The following is a 23,091-nucleotide window of genomic DNA, read 5'->3' on the forward strand; positions in this document are numbered from 1 at the left end:
ACTTCCCAGCTGTGTGACCCTGGACAAGCCCTTACCACTCTTCTGCCTTGGAACCAATACATAGTATTGATTCTAAGATGGAAGGTAAGAGTTTAAAAAAAAATTCATCTTATTATATTCAGTCTGATGTTTTTAACCTATCAAGATCTTTTTGGACCATGCTTTGTCATCCAGTGTGTTCATTACTTTTCTAAGCTTTGTAGGCTCTGCATATTTGATAGGGTTACTTACTATCTGTGCCTTTCTCCAAGTTGATGATAAAAAAGTTTTTCTTATGACTGACCTCTCCATTCTTTTTCTTCAACTCCACACCTCCAGTATTCCTGCCTCATTCTCAATTTTTTAATGTTGTTTTTTTTTTTTTGGCGCCAAACTGTCTGTATGTATTCAATCTTCTATTGTCTGGTGCAAATGAAAGTGAGGTTCAATTGATCTGGTCCTCCCATCCCATGCTTCAAATTTATACAGTCTCCTTACATATCCTGGTTATATCAGATATTACATTCCATTCCCTTTCTTTTTTTTTCTTTCCAAAGTATTATTTTTTCCTTTCCTTTCCTTTTTTGTCTTAAGATAATTAAATTACAATAAACTACTCCCCAATCCTCTGTCTTATTTACTCTATGATTCTCTTCTTTTTGAGTTACTATTTTTTATATATAACAATATAATATGTAATATAACAAAAATGTAATATATATGATTTGCTATGTTCAAAATTTTCTCATTCTCTTTTCCTCCTTTTCTCCCCTCTCCAAGAAGTCAGGTAATATGATATAGATTGTACATATATTATCATATAATACACATTTCCCTGTTTATTATGTTGTAAAACAAGATACATATTGCTTGCACTAGGGAAAAATTCATGGAGGAAATAAAGTGAAGAATGGTATGTTTCAATCTGTATTTGGATTCTGTTCTTTCTATAGTGGTAGATGTCCTTTTTCATCATGAATCTCTTATTAGAGAAAATGGCTAGTCAACCTTCTATATCAGTCTCTTTTTTTTAAGCATTAATTTATTCATCCTTTAAATAAGTAGGTCATTAGTCTGCTTCAGAAGATTTGATGTAGGGAAATAATGCTATTTTGAATTGTGTTTTCAATTTATAGTTTTTTATTACCACATTATTTCAAATAACATAATCGTAGAGATTTATAGAAAATTCACCATATTGATTGGGAGCTAGAGATTTATGTAATTCTTACAGTACAAATATTACAAATATTTCAAATTACTGTAAAGTAATACATCTGACAGATTGTTACTCCTTTGCTAATTACTGTATACAGTGCCTTCTAAAGTTCATCTTCTATTCTCCCACAATCTGGTTTCACGCTACCTTTCTAGTTTGTTTTCTCATTACTTCATTCCAAATGAGCTATGCTTTATCTAAACTGTGTTGCTTATTGTAGTAAGTAAATATCCAAAAATGTCCCATAGTGTTCTGCCTTCACACCTGTTTTTCTTATTCTTTTTTCATGCCTAGCCTGCTCAGCCTCCACTGCCCTTCCTCTTTCCCCATTTCTGCTTAGAATTCTTCCCATCCTTTGTAAGGTCTAGCTCAAATGCCATCTATTTTATTAATTTTTTGTTTACATTCCTCCATTTGATTCCACTTCTAAGTCAATAATGATCCATCTCCTCTTAGCCTCGGCATAACGTAGATTTTTGTGTTTGTATTATATCCTTCAGTTAAAACTTTTAAGTTCCAATAAGGCAATGGCCATATCTTATTTTATCAGATCCATCTCATTTACTCTTCATAAAAGTATCAGGCACAGCAGTTTTTATATATTAGATCTTGAAATAGTTGTTGAGACTGAATGTCTCCCCTCTTCAAATCTCTTTACTCCAGGCCGGCCCCTACTTTGTGGCCAAAATGATCTTTCCTCAAATACAAGTCTATTCATATCACACCCTTCCTTCCTCTGAATTCCCATGGTTCCCTGTTTCCTCCAGGATATAAAATCCTCTTGTTTGCTCTTAAAAATTCCTTCACAACATTTTATTTTCCAGTTTTTTTACACTTTACACCCATTTCTGGTCTGATGCAGTGTCATTAGCTTTTTTGCTTTCTCTTGACAATTCATCTTTTGATCCCCTGCCTTTTAACTAACTGTTCCTGATTTCTAGAATGTTTTCCTTCCTTCTTTCCAACTCCTAACTTCCTTGAAGATTCAGTTCGAATCCTACCAATTAGGTAGAATCAGAAAGACCCAAATTCAGCTATGACCTCATCCACTTAATAGCTGTGTGAATCAGGGCAAGTCACCTAACTTCTTTATGCCTGTGTTTACTCCACTGTAAACAGATCATAACAAAACCTACCTAGCAGAATCATTGAGAGAATCAAATGAGATAGTATCTGTAAAGTACCAAGATGCTTGGCATATCTTACGTTCTATATAAATATTCTACCCCCCCCCTTCTGCAAAAAGCCTTTCCAAGTGTCTTACCTCCCTCTCCCCTTCTAATGCTAGTGCCTTCCCTCATGTTTTGGTTTTCCCTTCTGTAAATGAATGATTAAATGAATGGCAGAAACAGTTAATAAATACCTCCATATGCCAGGCAAATGTGATAAGGATAAAAATGCAAACAAGCAAGATGCTTGCCTACAAGGAGTTTAAACTCTAATAGAAGAAGACACTATACTTGAAGGAACTGGAATAAGAAAGCATAGAAAATGAGGCTACTGTATTGTGGCATGTTTGGGTGATGGTTAGGAAGTGGTGTATTGACTTATTTCTAGCGAAGATAAATTGAAAGCTCTCCTATTGGAGTCATTCAGTGAACAAGCACCTACTGTATGTTGAGTACTGTGCTAGGTTCTGGGAATATAAAAAATGACAAAAAACTAGTCCCTGAAAGAGCTCATAGTCTTTTAATGGTCCAGGCACCAGCTTAGAGGCCCATCTAGGTTTAATCTTATGGTTTAGGATTCCCATGGGTTGCCAAATTTGTGCCATATGTTGCTTCACTTGAAAATTAACATGGGAAATAGACTTTGAGGTCAGGAATGCCTGAGTTTATATCCTGCTTTGGGGACCTAATAGTTCTGTGATATTAAGCAAGTCCCCCAACATCCTACGGTCCTGGGCAGCTCTCTGAGACAAAATTGCAGAGTAATTGTGGATCTGATTGATGAGGGAGTTCCCTACAACAGTTATATCACAGATCTTAATAAAGAACTAGACGTTTGAAAAAAGGTAACAAAATATGAAAATATTTTTAAATGTTGGAAGAGCTATGAAATGACAGGTACATAAATGTAGTGATGGTGGAGCAATGAATTGGTCCAACCACAGACAGTTATGGCTTTATCTAAATGGACCATTCTGTAGACCTCTGTGTAAAACATGTAAAACAAATTTTTCATAATGTGAATTCACCTGTGGAAGGAGAGAAGTAAAAGAGAGAGGCAAAAAACAGGGTCACTTCTGTGGAAGGAGGGGGCTGGCACATGGTTCAAAGACGAATTGGGGCTAGGGACAGAGAAGTAAGAGCTGGAAGACAAAGTAGGGGCCTGGCCAGAACCCAGAAGAAGAAGAACATGCAGGGGCAGACATGTGGGGCTTGGACATGGACATAGACAGGAATGGATGGGTGAAATGGGGGACCAAAGACAAACATGCAATACCTGAGGATAGATGGACAATATGTGAGTGAATGGGTGTAGCTGGGTAAAGGTATTCTCTCTTGGCCCTAGAGGTATCAAATCAAACCCCCTATCCATCCCTGTTTTAGTAGTCTCTCCTCACATCTGTTCTTCTGTTTTCACTTGGAGAGTTTTTCTTTTTAGGGTTTTTTGGGGGGTAGTGGTGGGGAGCCTACAGAGTGCTAAGCACAGGGCAGGAGCCCAATATAATACATAGGTGTTTTTTGGAATGCAAATTTCTTTCAGAATTCTTTATGTAAAGTCAAATTTTCAGTGATTTGTATAATTGAGTGCACAGACCTGAAGCACAATGATAGTAGGGTACATATTTGGATATTCATGTGACAAAATTCAACTCACCACTTATGGCACTAAAAGTCTTTTCTCTCTTTGTAGAGTTCTCACATAGATCTCTTTGGGTACAGTTCCCTGCTGGGCAAATTGCTATGCTCAACTTCCAGGGTCTGCTTCTTTCGTAAGGCCCTCACTAGTATTCTTAAATGTGAGGGGTAATGCTTCTTGCAGCTTCCTCCTCTTTCAAGTGACCATTTCTCCATACTCATGCCTGTCCTTGTTCTCTGCTTCTGATTAGATGCATTGTCAATTATTACTGGTCTAGTATCTCAGATAACATAGTTAATATTTGTAGGAAAGGAAGAATATTTCCTTCTAAGAACCTGTCCTCCACTTCTGTCTCTGTCTTGAAAGTTGAGTACTAAGTCTTCAACTCCCAGAACAGAATCCTCTATCACTGGACTAATGAATTCCTGAGCTAACTTGGTGTTTTATGCATAGGTCTAAGGGTCATGACTCATTTTTTTTTAAGACAGTTCTCAGCTGTTTCCTTTGCACTATTATTTGGCTTTATCCAGTGGCTATAAAGTATATAATTCTTTCACATTTGTTAAGGAAATTCCTTAACACCTACTTTATATTTTGTGAATGACATTGTCATCACATAATGTTAATTGATTCTACAACTGCATCAATTGATGTGGGGAGATAACTCCCTTCTTGCTTCTTTTTTTTCGGTGAATACATTCATTAAGAAGGAGAGTTGGAACCTCCTTTACACAGAACTGTAGCAGCATTTTTTGTAGTCACAAAGGCTGGAAATAGAGTGAGTACCTCTTAGGTGATGTAGTACTATTACCTTGTAAGAAATAGCAAATATGAAGAATTCAGAGAAACTTAGGATCATTTGTTCAAACTGATGCAGAATGAAATAAGGAGAACCAGGAGATCAATGTTCAGAGTAACCACTGGCTGTAGAACTCTTAACTAATCCAGCATCAGAGGGGCTGATGATACAACTACCTTCTAGCACTTTATAGAGAGGTGACAGTCCATAGGTGAATACATTTTTATATCTGTTGGCCAGGTTTGTTCGACTGACCTTACTTATTATGAGAGAAGTCTCTACAAGGGCAGAATCAGAGTGGAGTTTTTAGGAAGTTTTTTTTTTTTTAAACTCTTACCTTCCAGCTTAGAATCAATATTGTGTATTAGTTCCTAGGCAAAAGAGAGTAGTAAAGGCTAGGCAGTGGGAGTTAGGTGACTTGCCATACAACTGTCTGAGGCCTGATTTGAATATAGGACTTGCCATCTCTAGGTGTGGCTCTCAATCCACTGAACCACCTAGCTGCCTCTAACAATGCAATTTTTTTAAAGCGCATTAATAAGGTGTTTTAAAAAATAAAATAACTGTACATTTGACAAGTTTAGAAGTCTTTTGATTATACAAAGATATTTTAATAGAATTTGCTATAATAACTTGATTAGCATTATATAATATAGTGAAAGAAATACCATGGATTTTATTTTTTAATTTAAAACCCTTACCTTCTGTCTTACAATCAATTCTGTGTATTAGTTCTAAGGCAGAAGAGTGGTAAGGACTAGGCAATGGGGGTTAAGTGAATTGCCCAGAGACACACAGCTAGGAAGTGTCTGAGGCCAGATTTGAACCTAGGACCTCCCATCCCTAGGCCTAACTGTCAATCCACTGAGCCACCTAGTTGCTTCCTACCATGAATTTTAGATGAGAATTATGATAGGTATTCATGATATTCAGAAGCTCAGGATTTGAAGTTGTTCCATGTTGTATATGCTCAGTCATGAGGATTGTCCTTTAGGAAACCCCTGAAACTTATTGCATTCATTTTTAAGGTGATATTAGAAGACAGTGAATCAGTTGTGTACCTTGGAAATAAAAATCATGCTCCATATGCTGCTTAGTTTTAAAGTAATGCATTTTTGTTAAAATCAGTCATTGATACATTCTGTTGAGTAAGATGAATAAAACATTTATTAAGTACTTACTGTGTCCCAGGAATTTATAATATGTGACTAAGTAACACATTTAGCTGGGGGGCACAGTTTCTCTTATTCATTGTAACTTCATAGTAGGCTGTTGTAATCCTGTTATTTGTTTTGGTGATTTATACAGGATAACTAGTTGTGGTTGATTTCTCTGCTCCCCTCAGCTTTCTTCCACCCCCACGTCCCCAACCTTGATGGTTGTACTCTGGAAAGTTTAGAGAGTTCTATGGAAAATGAGATCTATTTTGTGTAAGAGATGATTTCTGTATGCTCTTCCCTGAACTCCACGTTGCCCTTCATCAAGCATCTATTTTTAGCTCTACTTGCGTCATTGTTCCAGCTGATTGATGCCTCATTGCGAATCTGTATCCTTTTCTTCTTCATAATAGATAGGGTTCTAGCTGGGGCAGCTTTGTTGACAGCAGGATCAGGAGAGTGGTGATACAAGAAGTCAGGTTATTAGTGACGTCCTTATAGCCTTACAATACTACTAGCCTGCTTGTGAGTACCCTCTTAGTTCAGCTTCTTTACCTATCCCCCTTAGTCTTTTCTTAATTCTTCCCCTCCTTGGTATTTGTAACATTTGTTCTATATTGTCCTTACTGTGACCTGTAGCCTTAGAACTCTTAGTTCTCTCCCAGGGTATCTCCTTTGTACTAGCCACTGTCTTCCTCTCCCCCCCCCCCATATTTGACCTCTTAGTAAACCTGTAACATTTAAAATTAGTGTCTTGTAATAAAATTATTATATTTTAAGAGGTTTATTAAGGATTATTGGAAATCAAGGAATAAAGAAATTACACAATAACCATGTGCCCGTGGCTGATTAGCCCATTCAAAATCCCCGCACTTAGCTTAGTTTACCACTATATTTCCTACATCATTGCAATGGCCGAGGCAAGCATTGAAGAGGGAGAGGTAGGCATTATTGCCAGTAAAATACCAATTGTGATCTCGCCTATGTAGAGACTCAGGTGAGATTTTAGGGAATTCTGGGAAATATCAAGGACTTCTGGGGATTGAAGTCTAGGGTTCAAATCTCCATTTTTACAAACCAGATCAGCTCTTTACTATTCATTTCTCCAGAGTCCTTGGCTCCCTTATTATACTGCTTATTGCATCAAGCCTCAGTCCTGGGCCATTTCCATCATCTATCACCTTCACTCCACACAATGCTACTGAATGTTGGTGGAGAAAAATCACACAACCATTCTAATAGGTCGGCTACAAATTGATGTTACACAATCTCACTACTGATAGGAAATCCTTCTATATACCTCTCTTATCAAATCATTATCCCCTTCTTCATAGTAGCTCTTCCAGCCTTTTCATCCTTCTTCAAACCTCCCATGGCTTGCCTCATATTTTATAGAAAAAATTGAGGTCATTTGCCTTGAGCTCCCTCTTCTTCCCTCTTCCTTATGTCTCATCACTCAGATGACTTCTGTCACTATCTTCTCCTTCACACCCTTGTCTCACACGAAGAGGTAGCTTTACTCCTTATTAAGGCTTACCTCTTCTCTTGAAAAAGCAGTCTCATTCCTTCTCATCTCCAGTGAATTGTCTTCTCTGTCATACCCACATACCACTTCAATATTGCCTTGCCTTACTCATATCTCTAAAAGCCTATTAGACATCTCAAACTGGACATCCAAAACAGAACTCATTATCTTTCCCCTTAAACCTTTCCACTTTCCTAACTCCTCTATTACCATTGAGGGTGCCACTGTCCTCCCAGTGCCTTAGGTGTCATCCTTAACTTCTCACTATTTCTCATTCTCCAAGTCTAATTGTTGCCTGTCAGTTTCAATTTTGCCACATCTCCCGAATATACTTCTATCCTGTGACACTGCCACCACCTTGTTCTAGGCCCCTGTGATCACCTCATACTGGTACTTGTACAGTAGTCCATGTTGGGTCTGTGTGCCTCAGGTTTCCCCAACACCCAGCCTGTCTTCCCTTCTGTTGCCAAAGGCTTTTCCGAAATGTGGGTCTGACTATGTCACACCCCTCCAAACCCACTTAATAAACTCCAGTGACCCCTAGTTCCTTCCAAGATCAAACATAAAATCCGCTGTTTGGTCTTCAGTAACCTGTTTTGTCCTTCATAGTCTATTGCTTCCCCACCTTTTCTTATTCCCTGCCATGTCCTTTGATCCAGAGACACTGGCCTCCTTGCTGTTCCTTAAATAAAACACTCCATGCATTTGCTCTGGCTGTCCCCCAGGCCAGGAATATTCTCCCTCTTAATTTTTGCCCACTGGCTTCCTGACTGCCTTCAAGTCCTAACAAAAATCTTCTTTTCTTCAAGAAACTTTTCTCAACCCCTTTTATTTGTAGTATCTTCTCTCTTTTTATTATTTCCTATTTTTCCTGCCTACAGCTTTTTTATACATATTTGTCTTCTTGTCTCTCTTTTTAGATAGTGAACTTTTTGAGGGCAGGGTCTGTCTTTTGCCTCTTTTTGTATCTTCAGCACTAAGTGCCTGGTATGTAGTAGACACTTGTTGACTGATATGCTTAAGAACTGATTGCATATTGTTATTGCATTCACCAAGTCTAATGGCTTTTCCCTCTCTGCAACATTTGACTCAGCTTCCCTATTGCTGTTGAGGATGCCATAATCCTTCCAGTCACCTAGGTATACAAACTTAGTGTCTTCCTCTGCTCCTTTTGCTCTCTGTAACGTCTCTAGTATACATCCCCTTAGATCTATGTACATAACCACTATTCTAGCCCATTGCCTCATCACCTTGCTCCTAGACTGGAAGCAGAAGTCTAAATGTTCTCTTCCCTATCTTAGGCATCTCATTTCTCCAGTCTATCTTTCATCCCACTCTTAAAGTGATTTTCCTAAAGTACCTGTCTAGCCATCTTACTACATTACTCATTAAACTCTTTTGACTCCCTGTTATTTCTAAGACCAAATATTAACTCTCCTGTTTGATATTTAAAATTCTTCGTGCCTACCCCTTCCTCCCTTTCCAGTCTTATGCTTTGCTCCCTTCCATGCACCTTATGATCCAGCTTTCCTGGCCTACTTCTTCATATATGGCATTCCAGCTCCCATTTCTGATGCATTTTCACTGGCTATTTGTGTTCATGCCTACCCCTTCCTCCACCTTGTCCTTACCTCTTAGTTTCCTCTTTCTTCAAGACTCAGCTCAAATCTCCTCTTCAATAGAGGCCTGTCCTAAATGCAAGTTATTTCCCCTCCAAGGTTATTTGTATTTACTCTGTATGTATAATGGGGATACCAATCCATACCCAAAAGGGCCCATTACATTTGCAAAGCAGATTCTAGGTAACCTTAGAAGGGAGGATACTAGCTGTTGGGGAGTCCTGGAAGTGTGTCTTGTATATACCCTTATATGTTTAGGTTGCCTTCTATAATGGAATATAAGTTCCTTGAAGGTAAGGACTGTTTTCCTTTTGTTTTTGTATTTCTAGCATGTAGCCCCAGGCCTAGAGTATATTAGGTACCTAAAAATGTGTGTTGCTTGCTTGATTGGTCAAGTTCAGGTCCCCTTCTTGGTATTCAGTCCTTTCCATAATCTGTTCTCCTCTTACCTGTTTGATTTTGTTTCTCCTACTTACAACCTACCCTTTCTATTTTGTTAGATTTCCTCACTTTACCCTCCCTATAGGCATTCACCATGCCCTTCCCACCTCTGCTTTTGGACATGCTCTAATTACACCTAGAATTCCCTTCTTCTAACCCTTCAACTTAGAATACTTCCATTTCTCCATGAAACCTTTTTTAGCACTCAGTTCAATTTACAAAATTATGAATAAATACCTGCTTTATGCAAAGCAGTGGACTAGGGCTTGGGAAGGAGATACCTGAATCTAACTGGGTATACAATGTGCTTTCAGAGAACTGATAATACCATAGCCAGTTTAGATGTTTACACAGATAACTAACACAAAATAATATATGCATTATGGAGGTGCAAAACAAAATGCTATATGAGATCATAGATGAAGAAAGGGGTAGAGGAACAAACAGGTTTAGAGAAATGGCTCAATGAAAGAGGCTTTTGAGTTGGGCTTTAAGCCACTGGGAGGTGCAGGATGATGTCCTGGAAGGAAAACTAGATAGGAAGCTCCCTTTTTCTTTTCCTCTGTAGACCTCAGTTTCTTCATCTGTAAAATGAAAGGATTGGACTACATATGATCTCTAGCTTTCAATGAATTTTTTGTAGTTCTGTTGCATTTACATTGATTATCACTTAGAATAACAATTATTCTGTTTTAATATGTTAATTTTGCTTCTCCAATATAATTGTTAGTACCTTGAAATCAGAAACTATGCCTTGTGTTTTCTTCCTCTGTATCTTCTACAGGCCCTCTTGAAGGGCATGAGGGCAGCACACAGCAAATAGCCATTGATTGATTTGATTATGCTAAGCCTAAATGATCTATTTTGTTATCTTAAATAGATAGTGCCAACCAAAGTGACTTGAGGCTTGGAGTGGTTAGACTATTGCAGGATTACAGGTCATACCTGTAGGAGGGCAATATTCATGGTCAAGGGTAAAACTAGATTAGACATTTCCCCTTATAGACTATAATATAAGGAAGCTGGCTACAGCCAAGAGCAGAAATGTTGACGTGACATTTCTGAAGCATCCCCAGGAGTTGGGGAACAGTAATGCAGGATATCTTTGTCTCTTGGTGGTTTGATTTGATTGCACAGACATGACTCTTGGGAAGTTTTTCTAAACTCATTTCATGTTTGTAAAATGCATGGGAGCCACAGAGTGGGTGTTCAAACAATAAAAACTGCTGCTGGGAGTGTTTATGCAAAGGATCATTTTTAGAGAGTTCTGTGGAATGGAATTGGTTCTGACGTCAATTCTCAGTGTGCTTTTTCTCCCCTGGAGGAATAGCCCATATGTAGAGACAGATGTGAGACTGAAGCCCTATTTACATATAAATAATGCTGTGAGAGAATGAGAACATTGCTGTGAGCTGGAGGGAAAGGGGAAAGAGGATGGGAATAACAGAGTTCACTTTAGTCCAGAGAAAATCAAACTCTCCATCTACTTTTCCTAATGGTCTTCTCTCAGACTGAAGTTCACAACCCAGGAGGCCTTCCTTGTTAAATTTTAGAAAGACATTTAATTTGAACTCTGAAAAGTACTGTGCTTATAGCATACCAGGCATATTAGCATCTTGGAAGTATTATTGATGTATTGATATTGTATCTTATGTGTTCATATGCCAGACTCATGGTCATGTTACTTATTGATTATTGCATTTCTAAATCTTCAGTCCAAAGGACAGGAGAATTCCTGAGCAGGACATTGTTGGCCATAGAGTCCTAGCTCATGCCTTGTTAGACCACATTCCTTTCCAAGTTGCATGTTGGACTAGTCTCCTCCTCTTTGATTTTGTGATTATCAATTCAACCAATGCTAATACCTATGCCATATCATGTATTCATTAATTAACCTCCTACTTCACAAGCCTCAAATCTCCAATAAAAGTTCAGGGACACGTGCGAACCTCCCTCTTGCACTCTTACTCCTTGCCTCTCTTGCTCCTCTTGCTTGCCTCTCTGGCTGGCCTCTTTTTTCTATTGAGAAGCATCACCAGAGCTTGCTTCACCCCTCATGATTTACCTTGTTGTCTCTGAGTCTTTATTTCTTTGTTTCTCCCTCTATCTCTATTATCTATTCATCCATTTTCCTCCAGTCTCCATTCTCCTTCTCAGGTAACCACCCACGAGTAAATTGTATAGGAACTGCAGGCAGCTCCTACAGTGTTTATGATATTGCTTCTTTCCATGTCTTAGTAAGTCACTGCTGGATCTACAATTCCTCCTAAAGCTGGCTCAATCAAGACTGGTAGTTTCCCAACTCTCAGTTTTTATTTTGCCTTTTAGCCCAGGAAATGGAACCCTGGGCTGTAGTCAGGAAGACCTGAGTTCAAATCTAACTTCAGACACTAGCTATGGGACCGTGGGCAAATCACTTAACCTCTATTTGCCTCAATTTCCTAATTATAAAACGGGAAAGCATATACCTCCTAGATTTATTGTGAAGACCAAATGAGGTAATGATTTGCAAAGTGCTTAGCACAGTGCCTGGCTCATAGTAGGTATTTAACAAATTTTTTCTTCCCTCCTCCCACTGAAGATCATAGGGCTTTTGACATATCCTCTTCTAAGTTGATGAATTTTGTGAGAATAACAGCCCCCACAAGATTTTACAAGAAATAAACAATTCAGTTGGATTCATATCCTATTATAAATACTGGTGATTGACTGGTGCTTATAATGATGGGGGGGCAGTATTTCCTTTACCTATACAAGGATAGGTAATGTGATAGCAGTGGCATTGTTGTACTCTATGCTACTCATTTTTTGAAGTAAAAGCTTATGTGGGATTTCCTGTGCACACATTTATGAATATTATATAATTGATTCCTGAAGATGCTATGACTCAGGCAGCAGAGTTAGGACTTCCCTCATACCTTGGCCAGAATTTGTGTTTAGTCATTATTCTTCTACCTCTGCTCCTCTTGGTGCTTGGTTAGAAGATGTGATGAATTGAAAGTTTAGTGTGAGATGGTGTATTTCCTGGGGTAGGAACAATGATTTATAATAATTCTAAGAACAGTAGCATTTGCTGTGATGACGAGGAGTCCCCTGCATATTTAACTGGGTTAAAACATCCTTCCAAGTTTCCTAAACCATTATATCCAAAGCTAGTACATGTGGTTGAGGGAACACTTGTGATTTTTGTGTCAGTGTGTTACTATGGAGATGCAAATGATTTCTGATTCTTGAGATCCTTTGGAAATCCCTGGGATTTCAGATAATATCATATGCCTTTTACAGTCTTGTTGAAGAATTGTATCCTGTCTCCATTTCAGGTTGACATCAGCAAATGCCATTATTTAGTGGACTTAGATACAATGACAGAAACACCTCGGGAGCCAAGGTATTCATCCAATAGAGATGAATGGATCATCCTTGCTAACAGACCATTCCTTGATGCTTCCAGGTATGTGACTTTGACCATCAAAGAGGCAAATGATTATCAGGATTTTCCAAATTTTATGTAGTAGCATTTTCTTCTTCCTTTTTTTAATCAAATAAAACATTATAACTCCTTTTCATAAAATAATCTATGAAAATAATTTTATCTCCTATTTAATTCAAATAAAAATAATTTAACATTTTTGTTACTATCCATTCACTTTATTTTTGAATGTGTATCTTACCCCTCTTCCCTTACCCAAAAAGCCATTTCTTGTTTTAAAAAAAAGGAAATATTAATTCTACAAAACTAATATTAAGTTTGATGTTATATGCTATAATCCTTGCTCATAGACATTCTCTCACTTTGCCTGAAAAGGAGAAAAGTATTATTTTCATCCCTTATTCAGGGCCAAGCTTTTTCATTATAAAATTAATAATTTATTATAGCTCATTTGTGTCATAAATTCACTGTTGTAAAAAAAAAACCCTTTTGCCTTAGAATCAATACTAAGTATTGGTTGCAAGGCAGAAGAGGATATGGTCTAAACAGGATCTCCTGTCTGTAGGCCTGGCTCCCTATCCCCTGAGCCACCTAGCTGCCCCTGTTGTTGACTACTAAAAAAATGAATGTATTTCTGCCCAAAGTTATACTAAAAAATATCTAATAATTTTACTAATTACTGACCCCCCCAAAGGGTTTTGTGCCCCATATTTTAGATAACTCTAGCTAAGACTAACTGGGGTTAAAATTCAAGCCTAGGTGTTCCTCAGCTTTTGTCCTTGACTCACATTGATGATCTTGATTTTTAACTAATATGGTGTATCCAGTGACCTTATTTTTATCTAATCCCTTTTCATTAGATTTGGAACTATAAATAAAGGCTTCTCCTTTCTTTCTTTCTTTTTCAATAAAAAGTGATATTTGTTTACCAAAAGAAATAAGGAAAGGAACAGAGTTGCCAAAAGAAATCCAGAAATCCAGACCTAGTGAACACTATTTCTTCCCTCTTTTTATTTGGATTTTTATTTTGATGTTTTAAAAAATAATTATTTGGGAACTCCCATTGTAGAAATTATCTTTACTAAAGCAGATTGCCAGCTGTAACTTATAATCTTAGAGCAGTGTGTGAGGACACTGTAAGGCTGTGACTTTCTCAGTCACACATATGCATACATATACATACATGTACACACACACACACACACACACACACACACACACAATCTCATCTGATCCTCAAAGCAAGTTCTAAAGAAAATACTTTTGTTATACCCATTTTGCCCACGAAAAAGCCAAGGCTTGGAGAGCCAACCTTCTCTATAGCTAGCAAATGTTAAATGTGGGATTCAAACCCAGTCTTTCCTGACTCTCTATTTCTCATAGACTTTTCTTCTTAGGTAGCCTGAGAAGTAGAACTGTGTGGTGGGAGTTTTAGGTTGGTCCCCAAATGAGGATTCCTGAACCACATCAATACCCTACAAACCCCCTCTCTTCTTGGGGCAAATGAGGCAAGTGTCTGCATGTCTTATCTCAATGTCCTAGGCAGCTCTTTCTGTATAGAAGGAACATTGCTGCATTTCTCCCCAATTTACCTTGTAGTAGAAAGAAATCAGATTTCATATAAACTCTGTATTCTTTGTTTTCTTTTGAGTGGTGAATTGCATTACTCCATGTAGCACCTTGAGTTTGCTCAGTGTTTTGTTATCATATTAGAATTGAGGAAACTAAAGTTGCCTGAGGCCCTAGGTCTGGCCCCAACTCCTCTGTCGATGTGGCAGCAGGATCTGGACTCTAGCCACCATCTTTGTTGTAATAAGGAGAAACTTACTGCTGAATAGAGTGCTGATTAATTCCTTGGTCAAAGCTAAAAATCTTTGAACAGTGAATTAGTCTAGGAAATGTCATTGGGGAATTTCTTGCTCTTCTCAATATTTGAGCTAAATAGATCACCTTTGAAATGTAAAATGAGGTGCATTTATTTTTTCCATTGATGGCAAAACAGCCCAGTAGGTACTGCCTGCCTATGGAAAGCCATTTGTCACCAGAATGGCTTATGGGGGCTGCCTTTCCACCAATTCCTTAGTTAGCCCAGGGCTGATGTACATACATGATGGGATTGAAAGGAGCAAATCTGGGAAGCCCTGAAATCTCAGTGCTCTTTCTGAGATGCTACTTACCCCTTCTCTGAGGACCTAATAGAGATTTAAAATCAAACTAGACCTATATCTGAACTAAACCTTTCAATCTAAGGGGCCTGGATTCCTTTCCCCCACCCTTCTTAAGGATTTATTTCAAAGGGGCAGCTAGGAGCACAGTAGATTGTAAAGATTAAAATTTAGGGAACTGAGGCAGGTAGAAATTAGTTTCTCTCTGCAAGGAGTATTATATTTTTATGAGGTTTATTAAAGGTTAAGGATTAAAGAAAATACAGGATAAGAAAGCATGTGACTAGGCCAGAGAGAGGCCTAGACACAACCTCACCTACATTATGAAAAGAGCCACGTCTGCTTGCAAGAGGAAAACAGGGAAGAAAAAAGAGGCACAGAAGCCTTTGCAATCAGGTTAAATACCCCATCTTGTTCTCAGTCCAGGTAAGGTTTTCAGTGAGATTACAAAGCATTTTGGGGAAGTGGAGCAAGGGCTTCTGGGGATTGAAGTCCTGGATTCGAGTCTATTTTTTACAAGATAGAGCTCTAGGCCTGGTGTTGGAAGGACCTGGGTTCAAATCTGGATGCAGACACTTTCTAGCTGTTGGACCCTGGGCAAGTCACAACCCCAGTTACCTAGCTCTTGCTACACTTCTGGTTTTTTGATACTAAGACAGATAGATTTCTTCCTGTAGCTGAGTTGTTTCTCCTCTTATCTCCATATCCTCCACAAAGAACTTTTGCTATAAATTGATACAAAGGGAGCAGACTACACTGAGTAATGCCTAAAACATATCTAATTTGCATTTCCTAGTGTAAGAGCAGAGTGAAAGGAAGAGGTGTGGAATGTTCAGAGTAGTTTGATAGATAGAGGTGGACCGTTGGAACCAGGAGCAAAAGAGCCTGGGATAGGAAACCTCCTCCTTTCACTCTCCTCTTACAATTCAGACCAAAAGCCCCTTCTCCTCCTGGGCTCTTATCCAGGCTTCCTTGGTCCTTTCCCAGACTCCTTTTCTTCTGGTTCCAACGGTCCACCTCTGTCCATCAAACCACTCTGAACATTCCAAACCTCCTTCTTTCAATTCTGCTCTTACACTAGCTATTAGGAGATTCTTGTAGTTTCTGAGGAAGCCAGAATACTTAAGTTACCAGCCTGACCATGACCTTCTCCCCCACTCCCCCCCACTGTCTGTGTGCATGGGGTTCCTTGTTTGTCTGGTCGACCATGTTTGTTTATGTGGATGGAAGGGCAAAAGAGGTCATTGGCAAGTAGAACATTTTATGGAGACATTTTATTTCCCATTTATTACAGTAAGAGCAAAGGGTCAGTGAATATATCCTGAGTTTAAAAGGAGAAACCTGTTGAGAGATGCAAGTTATTTGCCCATTCTGCCTACAGGCTCCCAATATGGCCTGGTCAGTCCATGCTCTCTACTGATTTTCTTTGCATTTTTTCTGTTTGTTATTGGATAGCACACGTTGAACCTGTACAAGCAACAAAATACTGTGGTCCTGCTGCTTACATGTCCTCAAAGTTTGTTTGTCAGCCGTGTTTTTGCAACATCCCTGGAGCTGACTTTGGCCTAATTATTACTAGCATTGGTGGCATCTTCCAAGTTCCTGGATGCTATGAGGATTCTAGAATGGCTTACATCCTCTTTGCTGAGGTCATTGCACTTAAGACTGTGCTCTTACCACCAGAGATAACTGTGGCTTTAGTACTCTGGCAGTTTATGTAACAAGCAGAGGCAACCCCATCGCTCAATTTTCCATGGTCAGATACTAAACACATCTATGAATTAAGAGTGCCACTCTTTCAGCTTTTGATTTAGAAGAGAGAAAGTTTGAGGAAGCTTCTCATATTTCAAATTCTATTTTGTATTTAGAAAAGGAGTTTCTCAGATATGGCCTTTGTAGATTAGTTCCTAAATACAAATCTGTGGGCTTTTCCATTCACTTTGGATTTGTAGGGAGCCAGCATGAAAATGAATAGAATTTTCTAGACTGACCTGGCTTGTCTGTCTCCCAACTTTGTCATTCAGTAAGAACAGATTAAATGTCCTGCTGGGGACCCAGCCCTATAGAAGTTTCTCTAAAGAAAACAAGTATAGCATTAGTGTAGCAGTTCTTAACCTTTTTTGTGTCATAAACTACTTTAACAGTTCAGTGATACATAAGAACCCTTTCTCAGATTTTTAAGTAATTAAAGGAAATGGTACATTTCAGTTAAAGTCAGTAAAAATAAATGCCATCTTCTCCCATCTTAGTTCATGGACCCCCTGAAATCTTTCCATGGACTCCAGATTATGAATTCCTGTATTAGACACACACCGTAACGTCAATGGGAGAGAGAGAGAGAGAGAGAGAGAGAGAGAGAGAGAGAGAGAGAGAGAGAGAGAGAGTGTGTGTGTGTGTGTGTGTGTGTGTGTGTTTTCATGGTGTGAAGTAAAATTATCTGGGGGAACCTCTAACCCAATCCAATCCTGGAAGACTCACCCCAACAGATCAACATAGAATCAGTCACTTTTCTGATGCTGTGTCCCAGCATCCCAGCCCAGTCACATATGTTTGAAAGCCTATGATGTGGGGCTAGGAGGAGCAGACATTTTGAAAAGTCAGTGAGAAAAGCTGATATCTCTCTCTCCAGGGACTGGTCACTGAACTTACTCTGTCTCTGGGCTTGCTCTTGCTTATCTTATCTGGCTAGCCCTGACAAGCTGCAGCTTGGAGTGCTGGTTGCAATAGAGGATTAGATTTTTACCTAAAGTTAGAAAGGTCAAAAACCCCATTTTCTCTTTCTCTCTTTTTATTAATAAATACTTATAAATCTAGTAATAAGTCCAGATTAATTTTTATTTACAGCAATGGAGAATAGGGGGCCTGAAAGTGGTGAGGTTTCAGTTGGATCTTAAGGGGATAAATAAGGCTAAATAACTTCCCTAGCTCATGGAGAAATGTATATAGTATAAATAGGGGCAGAATTAGAGCATAGTGTATATGAGGTGAACAGATAAGAAATGTCCTCATGATTTTTGTATTTATCTTTGCTTTTCATGAAATGGAAATGTTCTCCAATAATTATGGAGCTAAAATAAAGTTCATTTAAAAACAAAAGTCAAGACTAGGAAAATGAAAAGACAGCTGAACATCATTTCCTTTAATCCATAGCTATAATGTAGTTTACCCAAGAGTTTTATTTGTTCACGTCCTTTTCCTCTTCTGTGAGCTGCAATGGATCCAGTAAGAATTGATCTGGCCTCATGAATGAAAAGGAACTTGGGTTGGAGGGTTGGTAAGAATGGTCCTTAAATCAGATGCCAAAATTTGTGTCCAGGAAGATTCAGAATAAAGGAGCCTCAGAGTTGGAAGCAACCTCAAAAGTCATATCATTCAATTCTTTCTTAAATAGAAGTTAATTATACTGTATTTTCAATAAGCAATTATCTAGCTTCCACCTGAAGACTATTATTAATGAGAAATCTACTACCTCCCAAAATAGCCCATTCCAGTTTTGCATAGCTCTAATGGTTAGGAAGTTTTTTCTTTACATTTTCTCTGTTAACTTCTATTTATTACTCCTAGTTTTGCCCCCAAAGGCCAAATAGAACAAGTCTAATCCCTCTTCCACCTGACAATTCTGTAGATAATGGAAGATAGCTATCATATTCACCCTAATGATACAAAACTCAAATTGAAATGGAAGCCACTAAATCATACAGAAGGCTCCCTACATATTCATACTGATTTAGAAAACCACATATTAACAAATGTTCTATTGTATTTTGTTAAATATTTCCCAATTATATTTTACTCTGTCTCTGTCTCTGGCTATGTATTTGACATCTCTACCCTAAATCTTTTCTTTCTTTAGACTAAACATTCCTAGATCTTTCAACAAGTCCTCTTATGGCATCATTTCTAGTCTCCTTTCTGTTTACTATACTTCCATTCCATAAACTAAGAAGTTGAAGGATATACTAAATCATTTATTTTTTCTTCATAATGCTGTTGCCACTAAGGTCATATCTCTCCATTTTTATCATAAGGTTATTGCAAGACATAAGTCAAATGCCTTACTAAAATCTTGTGGAGAAATGACGCTAGCTGAAAAATTTGTTCATAGTTCATGCTGGTTCTTAGTGGATAGTACTTCCCTTTCCTAATTAATGCTCAAAAGAGACAGACACCCTTTACGAATATGATCTATGGTTTTTCAAGGAATTGTATTCAGTCTCACCAGACTGTTCTTTAAAGATCTCTGTCCTTGCCTCTTTTTGAAAATCAGTATATTTACCTATCTTCAGTTTAGCAGCACTGTCTACATTCTCTTTCATATTTCAAAGATGCCCATCAGTGACTCGGCAATCCTATCATCAGTTCTTTCATTATCCTAGAATGTAGTTTATTTGATAATACCAGTGATAATACTTTGGTGATGCTCCCTTACCATTTTCTTATTTGGGTTTTAATTCCCTATTCAATTTTAATCTTTTTTGTTCCCCACTCCAGTTTGAAGATCATTTGCTTGATAAAGAAAACAGAATCAATATAAGATTGACTTGAGTAGTTCTGCCTTTACTCCACACTCATCAGCCCATCTACCCCAAGCAGTGGTTCTATCCAATCTTTGATTTTTCTATTCCACCAATAGAGTTGAAAAAAAGTAAAATAAACAAAAAAAAAATTTTGTTGTCCTTAGTATTTATTGCTATACTCAAATCTTGGGGCAATACCAGCCTCAAAGTTATTGGACAGAAGAATAAATGGTCCAGCGTCAAGAATTTCTGATTAGCATGAATGTGAGAAGGGTCTATTTTCTGTTGAGATCATTAAAATAATTTTTTATTTTGATTCTGATAAATAGGGGAGAGTAAGGAAACCCCAATCTCCTGTTGGAGCAACTTTCTTGAGGTGATCAAGTTGAGAAGTGTGTTTGAGGGAGTGGTAGCCCAACTGCTTCATCTCTTTTTGTGTTGTTGCCAAATTGGAAGGCAGTTTTCACTATTCTCTTTCTTGGGGCATTACAGACCACAGATCCTATGAAATTTAGTGATACCCAAAATTATGGCACCAATAACCATTTCCCAGTTCTTTCTCTTATGATGTTTGTTGATTACCATATCACTTTTCGCATTGTCTCTATCATGTCTATAATTATCTAATTTTATAAAAGCCATATAGATTCCTAGGATAATCTACTCTTATTTGTTGGTAATTTTTTTGTGTGTGGAGGGGAGGAACTCTAAACTAGTTGACAGTATCACTTTAAAAACTAGGCACATTTGTCACTCTGTGGCTGTCTTGCATTACATACATTCTAAAATAAGACAGTATTTTTTTCCTTTGAAGCTTGATATAATTGCTACTTGTATAAAATAGCTTGACAAGTGGGCGGACATAATGCCAACTCTGAGATTCCCCAGGGAGGGGTGAAGCAGGAGTGTTGCAATAAATTACCAGCTTGCTGGTGAACTACTCTCCAACAGTGGTGGGAATATATGGCTCCTGCTGTCTGGAGGGAAATGCCTTTCCATAATGCTAGAATTGGGCTCCTATACCTCAGAATCTACTTATATTTACTGAAGCAAATTGTGATGCTGTTGTTTCTATGAACAATTACTTTCCTCCCACCTTCCTGTGGAGAAGGAAACTAGCTCTTTCTCAGGCCCCCTACTTTTGCTTTTATTCTGGATCTACAGAGTATAAGATTCAAGTTTCCCTATTTTAGGGTACATTGGTCTTGTCCAAAAGAACTTTATACTTTGCTAGTTAGCAGATTGAGGCTAGAACATGAGTCTTAAATAGGCAATATCCTTAATAGATTCACAATAATGTTAATAATATTTTATTTCTTTAGGACTCCACAGTTTTTAAAGTGCTTTTACTTATATATATTGTCTCATTTTGATCCTTACAATAACCTTGAAAAGTAGATAAGGAATGTATTATTATCGTCATTTTATAAAAGAAGAAACTGAGTCTCAGAGCAGTTAAGTGACTTGTCTACATTGACATAGCCAGTAAGCAGGAATGTTAAGTGAAAAAGATAAGCTCAGTTTAAGACCTATTTGAATGGAATTTGAGACAGGATTTGTACAGTTTCCAAATCTAAGTCAGATGCTCTTCATACTACATTTTTATGAGATGGAAATTGGGCATATTGAAGCAGCATATTAAGAGAAGAAGCAGTTGCCCATTTCCCTTTGTTATCAGTTTCCTGGAGGAAACCCCTCTCTGTTCTTATAATCCAATTCAAAAGACTCCAGAAGATTCATGAATTAATAATTTATACTCATGTTTTATGATTTATAATTAAACTTTTATCCCATTTAATCCTCCTAATGACCTTATGAAGTAGGTAGCACAACTATTATTTTCACCATTTTTAGATGAGGAAAATGAAATGCAAGTGTTAACATAACTTGCCTAAGATCACATAACTAGTAGCAGAACCTAGGGAGTTGAACATGTTTCTACCCCCCCCCCCTTTTTTTAATGCCCTTACCTACCCTCTTAGAATCAATACTGTGTTTTGGTTCCAAGTCAGAAGAGTGGTAAGGGCTAGGCAATGGGGGTTAAGTGACTTGCCCAGGATCACCCAGCTAGGAAGTGTCTGAGGGCAGATTTGAATCTAGGATCTCTAGACCCAGCTCTTAATCCACTGAGTCACCTAGCTGCTTCTCATTTCCTCTTCAGTGATAATTTTCATTCTTCTTTCACTGAGGGTGAAGATAGTTGAAATTATCTAGAAATATTGGCTAATTTCTCCTGTTTTCTGTATGTTGACCTCTTCCCCATTTTAATTATGCATGTTCTCTTGGATAATATGGGTCAGTTAGGTTGCAAGCCAAGTTTTCTGAAGACTTGGTTTTGCTTCCACTATTTTCACTACTTTATGAAGTGATCGTGTTTGATAAACATAAGAACATAAACTTCTTGGAGAAGGTCTCCTTTATTCCTCAAGTGCCACTGGAAATCCTGGAATGCAGTGTAGCAAAACATACGGTTAGACTATGAAAGTGTATACCACAATAAGTTTAAAAAGGGTATGACCTACATATCTTTTTTTTAAGATAATTTTAAAAGTTGCCTTTTTTACAAGAGTAGCTAGTAGAGAGAATTCTTAGCCAATCAAGGGACATAATTTTAACTACTTAATTTAGTAAGCATATATGTCAATCACTACTAAAAACTGAGGATACAAAGAAAGGCTAGGGAAAAAGTTCCATCTTTCAAGAATTCACAGTCCAGTGGAGGCAATAACATGCACAATCTATCCTCATATCTGTCATTTATTTTCACTAGGATAATAGGTGTAGGATAATAGATGTCCTTAAATCTGTCTATTGTTCTGACTATGATAAATTGGTGATAATCTCAGAGGGGAAGACACTAAAACAATGGAGGCCTGGGAAAGACTTCTTCAAGGAGAGAGAGAGACAGAGAGAGAGAGACACACCTTTTCCAGGCCTCCTTAATTTACTGTAGGAAGATAACTTTTGCAACTAACAGGAAGATGACCTAGAGTAGTAAGAGATTTGAGGCAGGTTGATCAACCAAGAGACTTTTGGACTAGTCTAAGCATTAGGTGTTGAGGGCCCATACCAGGGGGACATATTGACAGAATTTGGTAACAGATTGAATATGGGGAATGAGAGAATGGGGAGTCAAGGATGGTACTTAGGTTATAAGTCTAGGAAATTCAGAGGGTGGTGGTACCCTCAATAGTAATAGAGAAATTTGGAATGGAGAGGGATTGAAGGGAGATAAGAGTTTTGATCATGTTGAGTTTAATATTTCAACGGATATCCAGTTTGAGCTGTACAGTAGGAGTTGGAGATATGAGACCAAAGGTCAGAAGAGTAGTTAGGGCAGGATGGATAGATTTTTAGAATCATCATGAAAGAGATGATAATTGAATCCATGGGAGCTGATGAAATCACCAGGTGAAATATAGAAGGAGAATTGAA

General features: G+C 38.0%; 1 protein-coding gene across 2 annotated transcripts in view; it reads left to right on the forward strand.

The window, feature by feature from the left end:
* The window catches only part of ALG9 (ALG9 alpha-1,2-mannosyltransferase), a 119,062-nt gene that overhangs the window by 75,689 nt on the left and 20,282 nt on the right, over positions 1–23,091 (forward strand). For both annotated transcript variants that reach the window (XM_056794414.1, XM_003341222.4), the window contains one exon: positions 12,865–12,995. In XM_056794414.1, coding sequence (XP_056650392.1) covers positions 12,865–12,995 — 131 coding nt within the window. The remainder of the gene's footprint in view (positions 1–12,864; positions 12,996–23,091) is intronic.

This window comes from Monodelphis domestica, chromosome 4, assembly GCF_027887165.1.
Source record: "Monodelphis domestica isolate mMonDom1 chromosome 4, mMonDom1.pri, whole genome shotgun sequence".
In the NCBI taxonomy this organism is placed as follows: Eukaryota; Metazoa; Chordata; class Mammalia; order Didelphimorphia; family Didelphidae; genus Monodelphis; species Monodelphis domestica.